The following is a 10,263-nucleotide window of genomic DNA, read 5'->3' on the forward strand; positions in this document are numbered from 1 at the left end:
AAGTAGTTCCGCACTCTTTCTTCTTCGTCGCCTCCTGCTTCCGTTGATATTTTCTTAGTTTTACAAAGCCCATTCATTTGTGGGAAGGTACTTTAGCTTTCTTTTAAGGATTTTCTGTCCCCCTTTGGTTGACTCGGGATGATTGAACCGATGAAGAGAGCCGCCGACATGGCGGTGGTTCCCTCCGCCATGAAGCGGCCCCGGATGGAGCTGGTGGCGGCGGCTCAGTCCCAACAGCTCGTGGCCACGGTACGGACCCAGCTCCTGTTTACCTAAATTTGCTTATTTGATCTAAATAAGTAGAATTCAGATAACTTCTAGACATATATAGGACAATTTATTTAGGTTCTACATGTAGTAGATAATACCATAATACACTTTCCTCTATACAAGTATTTATACCCTAATTCAGTCTCTAGCTAATATTTCAGAAACCTTGTTTATTTTATGTGGAGAAAGTGTAAGGCAATTTTGAAATGTTTAATTTTAGAGGTGGGATTTGGGTAAAGATACACTTTTTGCAGCTTGGTGGCGAGGTAAAAGTTGATTTGAGAAAGAAGTGGCATAGGTTACTTTATTTTGTGTTCTCCTTTGGTGAGGATCAAAATGATCAACACAGCCCTTCAAGTATAGACAAAAATATGTTATTACCTAAAGTGTAAAATGGTAAAATGATTATTTTATACAACGTGATTTAATGAAATGTAAGTTTTCTGAAATTGTAATCCCACTTAATCTCCTCCAAAGATATAGGTATAAGAGGTATTCCTCTGTTTAATGCTGCACTTTATAACAAGTTTATTACATAGCACCAGTACAGTCATGTCCATTTTGCAGCTGCTATATCATTGGAACTTAATGTATGCATATATCAGGTAGTATCTGATGTTAAAGGTATACAGAAACTGTAGATCTTTGTTCTCCCACAGGGCCCTCCACGGACCTCCAGCCTGCAGGCTCCCATCATGCTGATGTCAGGCCATGAGGGAGAGGTCTACTGTTGCAAGTTTCACCCCAATGGAGCCACGCTGGCCTCTTCAGGATTTGACAGACTCATATGTAAGTCATGGCCAAAGTTAAATGACTACTGATCCCTGTTCAAGTAAATAATTGTTTACTTTGGTGCTTTGCTGCAGTGATGTGGAACGTCTATGGAGACTGTGATAATTTTGCCACTCTGAAGGGACACAGCGGAGCCGTAATGGAGCTGCATTATAACACGGATGGCAGGTATGGACAGAAGATGATCCCTTCTGGGGAAGAAAAGTCCATGTTGAATATCAGAAATATATTTCTTTGCTACCTCACACACATCCTACAAGATATAAACTTTTTGGTTTGCTCAGTGAGCACTTAGATTTTTACTAGTTAACCCTTCTTGTTTGGTTCTGACCTCATCTTTAGATATAGAACCTTGATCAGTTCCTATTCTAGCATTAATATATCTTTATGTTTTTTAGCTTGTTGTTCTCGGCAAGCACAGACAAGACTGTGGGGGTGTGGGACAGTGAGACAGGTGAGAGGATCAAGCGTCTGAAGGGCCACACTTCCTTTGTGAACACCTGCTACCCTGCTCGGCGGGGGCCCCAGCTTGTGTGCACTGGCAGTGACGATGGGACCGTAAAGGTGGGTCATTAGTTTTAATGAATTCATATTATATATCATTCATTAATTAATCAAATGGCATACATCCAGATCCCTGATCTGCTTTTGTAAAGTTGGTCATAAATTTTCTATTTTGTTTTTTTTTCTTCTTCTTATCACACTGCAGCTTTGGGACATCCGCAAGAAAGGGGCCATCCACACTTTTCAGAATACTTACCAGGTGCTGGCTGTGACCTTTAACGACACCAGTGATCAGATTCTGTCTGGTGGGATTGACAACGATATCAAGGTAATGCAGTCAGAGATGCAGGGACTGTGACTGCTTTTGTTATTAAACATTAGTCTGCTTCCTAATAAACTATTTTCAGTTCACCAGTTGTTTTAAACCAGTGGTTAGCCCTCCATTAGCTGCCACATGGTGGCTGTTTTCACATCAACTCTTTAGAACACCTTTAACAGAGCCAAAGCCAAATTTTTGGTGAAGATCAGGCTGTTTTTTTTGTTATGTTTTTTTTGTTTTTACCAGGAGCCCACAGCAAACTCTGTAGTGTTTTGCTTATTTCCACACGTTGTCAAACCCTAAGCAGGAAGATAGGATGTGATGTTAGAACAGTGAATTTGAGAAGAAAGAGAAGAACCAAAGCAAATTAAGCTCAACTCAGGGTATGAATGTTTGAAAATGTCTCCTGGACCTGCCGTGAGTAGTGAAGAGGTGCAGACAGTGAACTGCATTTAAACGCCAAAGTAACGACAGACACTTCTTTTCCTTATTCAGTGCAATTCAGCCTCCCAAAGTTATACGTTTTAGCTGCATGACGCTTTTTGCCCCGATGTGAACACCTCCTTGTGGAAGCAAATCAGGCCAAAGGAAGGGGGGATTTATCTCACTTTATTCATACCCTGGACCAGACCAGAGGCCTGTACCGCAAAGCAGGATCAGTGGGCTAGTGAGACGACTTTGTGTTTAACCCTGTCTTTCTGGTACCATGATGCTGAATTCATTCTTAGCAAGGCTAGTCACTATGGTAACATACTCTGTACATACTAGCCTTGAGGATTGATCCGAATCTTAGAATCTAAGATGACGTGATTTAATTCAGAGGGAAAAAGATCAACATCACAATAAAGGAAGTTAAAATTCTAATGGCAGTTAAAACAAAAATGTTCTTGACAAATTTAATAGTTTGTTTATTTTTCCTTAGTCTCCTTTTTGACATACCAACTTTTACTATTCTTTGTGTGTTTTCTCCTGTAAAATGCCCTTTTTACACAACTTACATTCACTTGTTTCTTGTATAATTGATATATGAAGATAATTAAAGAAATGTATAAAAAAATCGAAGCGTACATTGTGAGAGGATCCTTTGGATCACTATGACAATTACCTAAATGAGCGATACAGGTTTTCACTGGCCGGACTGGCATATATGCCAGATCCTGGAACCGACTGTATGTTTATCTTATCTGCTCCGTAGTCCTCTTCAGTCCAGAGGGGAACGCGAGTAATATGCAGGACATTTATTGGGATGCAGGCTTTGTTAAATTACACTGATGTGTGCCTTGCTCATTTACGGAGACAGCAAACCTTTGCCACTTTATTTGGAGTCTCTTTCATGCCACCATGTTTGACTTTTTCATCCATTTTCCATCACACTTATCCAAAGCAGGGTCACGAGGGGTGCTAGTGACTATCTCCAGCTGTCAATGGGCGAGAAGCGGGGTACACCCTGGACAGGTCGCCAGTCCATTGCAGACTGTGTTTGACTTCCATGTTTGATTTTTCATTGAGACTTTTCTCTTTGTAGTTCTGTAAGATGAGTTCTGTTCCTCACTGGACATACGGCGCTCTATCTTCTACGCTCTTGGTTGTAATTGGTCAGCTACCATGAACCCGCCCCTTTATAGGTGCGTGTTCACAGATTCATGATAATTTCAAGCTGGATTGAGTTTGCGAGGTGATAATCAGCTTTGTGGTACAGCTGGATAGGCTGGAAGTAATCCTGCTAGGTTGGGCTCGCTTCATGGTCCGAGCCTCGGTAGTTCGAACACACCAAACAACTATTTACATGTTTTTTTGTTTTGTTTTTTGTGACTGGAAATATTTCGAACTGGTTATGTTAGGATGGAGCAAATGTGGTGACCTTATTTCAGCCAGAAATGAAGAAGAGCCTAATTTACTGTTTTGTAGAAGCCCCAAAGGAATCTCTGGTGACTCAGATGCTTTCTCAGGGATCTCAAAACGTGCTTAATATTGTAGGATGCAGGTCATGGAGAATGGCTTTACAACTGTAACTTTTTTTTTAATTATTTTAGTGTGGAAGGGAATACTTTGACATTAGCTAATTTCCTTCTTTTTTTTTGCTTTCTGCTGCCCTGGACGTTGCAGCAAACTGTGAGCTTTAAAGTACCTTTTAAAGAGAAACTTAAATGGTTTTATGGTTAAATAGAAACAAGTTGGAGGATAAAACAGGATAGATATTAACTTGAAGGGGGTGAGTATTTATGCAATCATTAAGGACATAATCATTTGTAATTAATTGAAGTTGCTTTGTAAAAATCTCTTTGCACTTTAACAGGATACTGGGTTCGGCCAACTTGATTCAGAAAATGATCATAAGCTTTCTGTTCCCTCAGAAGCAGCATCTTGTTCACCCGTTGCTCTGATGTTCTATTTATATCTTTTAACCTGTCCTCTGTGAAAACTCAATCTCGTCTCACTCGTCCTGCAGGTGTGGGATCTGCGGCAGAACAAGCTGATCTACAACATGCATGGCCATGGCGACTCTGTGACGGGACTCAGCCTGAGCTCTGAGGGATCGTACCTTCTGTCAAACTCCATGGATAACACGGGTACTCTAAGCTTTTACGTGTCTCACTGTGCTATTTGATGGATGGAGGAATTCTGTTTTTTTTTAATCTATGCGTGTCTCTGCAGTGCGAATCTGGGATGTCCGACCGTTTGCACCAAAGGAAAGATGCGTGAAGATTTTCCAGGGTAACGTTCACAACTTTGAAAAGGTAATCCCGAATCAACAGTAGGAAAATTGACCATGAGGAGATTTTATTTGCTTCCACTCTGCTTCTGTGAGTGACTCAGATAGCTTGATGCTAGTATTGCCTGTTGAATGTTTTGTTGTTTGTTCAGAACCTGCTGAGGTGCTCCTGGTCCACTGATGGCAGTAAGATTGCAGCCGGATCTGCTGACAGGTAGGAAACAATCCTGACACATAGAGCAGCTATTTATCTGTATCATCAGAGTAAAGTGCAGCTAAAGAGGCATTTTTCAGTAAGCTCAACATATTTTACAGCGATCTGAACTGCATACCTTTCTTCCTCTTATCCCCATGTCTCTTCTTTATCCAATCTTTTCAATACAGTTGTTTCTATATTCCACATTTAATGAGGTCCTCAGTCGTAAAGAATTACATTACGCAAATTCTGTTAAATTCAAAATACCTCATTGATAAATAATATACAATATATGGAAGTAGCGCTTAAGATGAAAGGTGAAATATAATCTTAGTAAAAGCAGTTTTTGGATACTTTCCTTGTTTAACTGACCTTCGATACAGACATAGAGTTTTAATAGTTGTAAATATGCCAAGATGAGACCATGATACCTTTTAATTACCTCCTGTATATCTGGGTTTAACAACAAGCTCAACTATTGGATTAAGAAACGTATTAGGAATAACAGAATCTCCAATACCAAGGTTATATTTGTGATCACAAGGTGTATATATTACCAGCATTATCATAGTATAATATCGTATCAAGGTTTTTTTTTTTGGATGACAATACTAAGTCAATGTCAAAATCTAACATATCGGTTATCTGTCTGGATTATAGTGGCTGGCATCTAAAATCTCCAATAATGAGACGCCCCGTGCGAGGGCATGCACAAGCCCATTTCTACTAGTTCAATCTCTTTTTAAAAGTTGCTAGTTGAATCGCTCATATAAGCTTACTTTCCAAAAGATTTGCAATATTTCCACTATGTCACACTCACCACTGGTAAGTGAAAATGGGGACGAACACGCAGGACGGCCTTATGTAAACATATCATCAGAATGATTTACAGTTAGGAGGACCGCTTATTTTTATGATCCACCCAGAAAAAGAACATCCTTCACTGCACCTTTAATGTTAGGAAAATTAGATAAATTATAAGGGGCAGGCAGAATAATCAGACCAAGAAAAAAGCATTAAGAGTTATTTTTTGTTTGTATCTGCTTCCAGATTTGTGTACATCTGGGACACCACATCCAGGAGAATCCTCTACAAGCTGCCGGGTCACGCCGGCTCTGTCAATGAGGTGGTTTTCCACCCAGAGGAGCCTATAGGTAAGCTACTTTGGGGCAGGGATCTCTAAAGTCTTAATATTGTTTCTAAATAGATGAACTCTGTTGATTTTTATGGGCCTGTGTATCTGCTTTCTCTCTGCAGTGCTGTCAGGCGCCAGTGATAAACGCCTGTACATGGGAGAAATCCAGTAGAGTGTGTGTGTGTGTGCTTGTATATTTGATTGTACAGTATGTGTGTTTGTGTGAGGCCTGCCTGGAAGTGTTTTATGGGGACAGACTGAGATGGGAGTTCACTTCACATGCTTCATCTGGCCTCAGAACAACCTCAGGATGAACTTTAGTACCATTACACAGAAACCTAAAAAAAGAGCAGTTTTTGATTTGTTTTTTAACTCTGATTTTTTTTTTTTTTAAATAAACTTTGGTATCCAATAAAAACAGCTTTTTTCATATTTAATCTCTGGTATTTTAATTTGAAGAAGGGATGTTTTCATCTGTCCTGGTTAACATTTTAAATGGCTATTTTTTTAGAAGGGAATAAAAAAACAATTTTTCCTCCCCCCCAATTTGTTAAAGAGCATTAAAACAAGTTACAAACATGGAAACATATAGAATTGGTAATGTATTTTGTTTTAAAAGGATTTCTATTTTGAGCCATGTGTTTTTTTTTCAGTCCATCTCCATGCACTATGTACCGATTCCTGGTTCCCCGACTCTCTTGGCCTTGGAAGAGATCCTGCTGCTTTTCCCATTGGTTACAGCTTTCCTATCTGATTAATCCTTCACTGATTATGTGATTAACAGTGAGGACAGTTCTATTAATACATAGAGAGAAAAAAAAAAGGGAAGATCCATCATATGATGTAAATGGAAGATTTGGGGAAATGCCAGCCTAGTGTCAGAACCGTGTGGTGATCTCTCTCCAAAGCTGTCCATCTCTGTCCAACATTCTCACCACATAGTCAAGCTTTTTTCCAGACTGGTTTGGACCCCGCCAAGGCTACTCCTTGTGTCTAATCCGGTTTGTGGTGTTGGGTTTAGGAACATCAGGGTCACAGCTTCTGCAGATGATGTGGTTATGTTGTGTTCAGGCATTGTATGTCAGTGTCTACTGGAGCAGTTAACACACAAGTTTACATAGATTGTTACCCACATTTGGTGAAAATGTCATGTCAATAGCACCTCTAGAACTATATTTACTAAGATAAATGGTGGCGTGTACAATACCTTTTTTACCCGCTGTATAGGTCCACTAACTGATTACAAGATTGTAGAAACCTCTGATGCTAATTAGTGGACAGACGTTGACTGAACATTTCCCTTTAGACACATTATTTCCAGTATTTTCTAGAGGTATCATCATTTTTGTTCAGGCATGTTTCACAAGTTTAATTTTTAAAACCGTTATAAAATGTTTATTATTACTTTTGTTAATTCAAGTTTTTTCTGTGACTTTTTCTCATATTAACTGAGGGGTACCAACCATTTCGTCCATGTGTGTATGTAACATGCTTTTTTACTTACATGGGGCCCATATGATTAGGAGACAGGCTTAAAATAGGTCCCATAGGCCCATGGTAATTATATAGGTTTGATGCAGGATGGCTGTGGAAAGAAAAAATGTCCGACCTTTATGGATCCTAATGTTCAGAACTGAGTTTATTTTGGGAATGCCTCTTGGAGACAAAACTAAGACCTATTGGTTCTACATGCATGGATGGTTTGTATTTAATCATCCCAAAGAGGATATTAGGAGTGTTTGTTATCAAGCAACTTTTTTGAATGTGGCAGGTTAAAATGAATAGAAATAAACTGTCTACATATTCAGTTTAAGAACAATAGAATAAAAGTATATTTATTTACTGTACTGGGTGTGAAAGTGAAAATATGCAATAAAACAACATGAAAAAGAACTAATTGAACTTTACAGCCAATGTGGAAAACATCCTGGAAAGGAAAACGATGCAAGGTTCCTACTAAAAATGCTTACCGTATATCAGTAAAATTGAGTAATGCTCCTGTTAGAAAAGAAACAGCAGCTGTTCTACAGAGAGATGGAAAAACTGCTACGTATAAGCATGATTGCAGAAATAAAACAACGTCCAGAGCAGCTAAAAAAACTGCAAATATTCATTATTGTCGTTAATGAAATGCAGATAAAAGGCATGTTGTGGAAAAACACTTATTCAGCAAATTAGGAAGAGTAGAAATAATGAAAAAAAGCAGTTCTTGATCAGATAATTAAACTGCAAATAATACTGATTGTACACATGTTGAAAAATAGGAGTAGTGAGGATTTTAAAATCTAATAGCCGAGGTAGGAAAGATCTGTGGCGGTGCTCCTTTGTTGATTTAGACATTTTTAATGAGTAAAGATAAAACAGAACATGATTTTTTCCATCCACCCCTCATAATACAGAATCATCGGCTGCTGTCACGGTTACGGAGAGACAAACTCCCCTCACCTGCACTGCTCTCTTTCACCGATGTTTAACCTTTCAAAAATACAGATGTGAGAGCAAAGTAAACCAGGATGAGGAAAATGATGACATATGTTGTGTTCTTAGCAGCTGTTTAGTGACACTGTTCAGGATTCAGCAGGACTCAACATCCCAAGCATCAGTCCTTTCTGGTTTGGAATATTATGTTATGGTTTTTCTGGTGATTGTTAATGTGGAGTTCATAATAACTTACTTCATATTTTTTATATTGATTTATATTTTTTATATATATTTGTATTTATATATTTAATTCATGCATTCATTAAAAGTAAACATAACAAAACCTGTGCAGGTGAGAACTGAATGAAAGGAGCAGAAAGAATTAAAAACATATCTGCCCCCATTTTCAATAAAGTATTATTTATTTAACATATATAATTACAACCATACAAAAAACAAAAAATATCACCATGTAGATCAATAAACAGAAAGCAAAAAATAAAATAAATACCAACTATATATCAGCCTATCCACTGTCATATGGACTCATCAAAATGACCTTCAAGTTTAAACACAGAACAAGTTTCAGCCTTGACTCACTAATAAGCTTACATTGTTTCATCATCACTGTTGTGTACTTTTTTTGAACGTACACAACAGTGTTTGATTTTTTGAAAATATCTGTTCCTTCTAGGTTATACTATGTCTCTTTTTGAAAAATCTGTATTGAATATTGTTTGGTCATACTTCTTTATGCACTTTAGACATGAATTTAAAAATATATGATTAAGTTTTAAGGGGTAATAAAATTTCAATGTATTTAACTGAATAAATATCTGATTTGTGTTATCTCTGTTTCCACTTATAACTCTTATGGCTCTCTTATGTAATAAAAAGAGAGGTTTTAAATGTGATCTATACAGAATGTGCAAGGCTTTTTCATTTAGGAATTCCTTTATCTAGCTTTAAACAGCAATAGTTTTCAATATTCTCAGTTTTGTATGATCTATGTGAGGTTTCCATGTCAATTATTCAACAAGAACACTAATAAACTGGACTGTTTGTATATGTTGTATGTAAACATTATCAAAATATATATATTTTTTTACAACTAAAAATATGAATTTGTTAATATTTATTTATTCTTATTGTAAGGAATAAATAGGCAGAGATCAATGATGGAAGAGTTATCAATAAAGTTTAATGACATTGAGATTAATGCAGATGAGTGCTGCTTTTTCATAGCTCTCATAATAGAGCTTTATGAGCATTCAATTATTTATTAATGTTTATTAATGTTTAATTATTAATGTAATTTACCATATACTGTATTTAAATAGTTCTTAATTACACCCTTCACCCTGTGCCCGTTGGTCGATATTAGAGTAGACATGAATAACTGTGCAATAACTGGCTTACGCACAGACTCAAAAACTAAGGTCTTTTAGAGAGCAGGGGGTGCTCCTAAAGACCTTCTATGACTCTGTCATGGCATCAGCAATCTTCTATGGAGCTGTCTGTTGGAGCAGTGGCTTATCTGTAGCTGTAAGGCCAGCTCTGTGATTGGATGCTCTCTGGACTCAGTTTAGGAGGTGGGAAACAAAAGGATCCTAACTAAATTAACATCTCTGTTGGAAAATGTATGCAACCCCATGAATGAAGCTGTTGCAGAGTTCCTTCAGTGACAGACTGCTGCACCTTAAATGCACCATGGAGCGTTATCACAGATCCTTCTTTCCAGCAGCTGTAAGACTTTATAACCATCACTATTCCCAGCAACCTCAATAAGTTGTTACAGTCATGCTGATTTTGCATTTTCTGTATTGGTCAACTAAATAACATGTTGCCTGTCATTTTGCACATCTCTGCTGTTGCTACTATTTTCAAATGTCCATTACTGTAAAAATGTCCAC

General features: G+C 37.8%; 1 protein-coding gene across 1 annotated transcript; it reads left to right on the top strand.

The window, feature by feature from the left end:
• Positions 1-12: 12 nt before the first annotated feature.
• snrnp40 (small nuclear ribonucleoprotein, U5 40kDa subunit) lies at positions 13-6,361 on the top strand. Its single transcript, XM_015372282.1, has 10 exons — positions 13-249; positions 930-1,059; positions 1,137-1,230; positions 1,461-1,626; positions 1,772-1,894; positions 4,335-4,455; positions 4,541-4,623; positions 4,751-4,812; positions 5,845-5,948; positions 6,052-6,361. Exons 1-10 carry the CDS (start codon positions 139-141, stop codon positions 6,099-6,101), a joined length of 1,044 nt encoding a protein of 347 aa, XP_015227768.1. The 5' UTR covers positions 13-138; the 3' UTR covers positions 6,102-6,361.
• The last annotated feature ends 3,902 nt before the right edge of the window (positions 6,362-10,263 follow it).

Source organism: Cyprinodon variegatus, unplaced genomic scaffold (assembly GCF_000732505.1).
Source record: "Cyprinodon variegatus isolate N-32 unplaced genomic scaffold, C_variegatus-1.0 Scaffold71, whole genome shotgun sequence".
Taxonomy (NCBI): domain Eukaryota; kingdom Metazoa; phylum Chordata; class Actinopteri; order Cyprinodontiformes; family Cyprinodontidae; genus Cyprinodon; species Cyprinodon variegatus.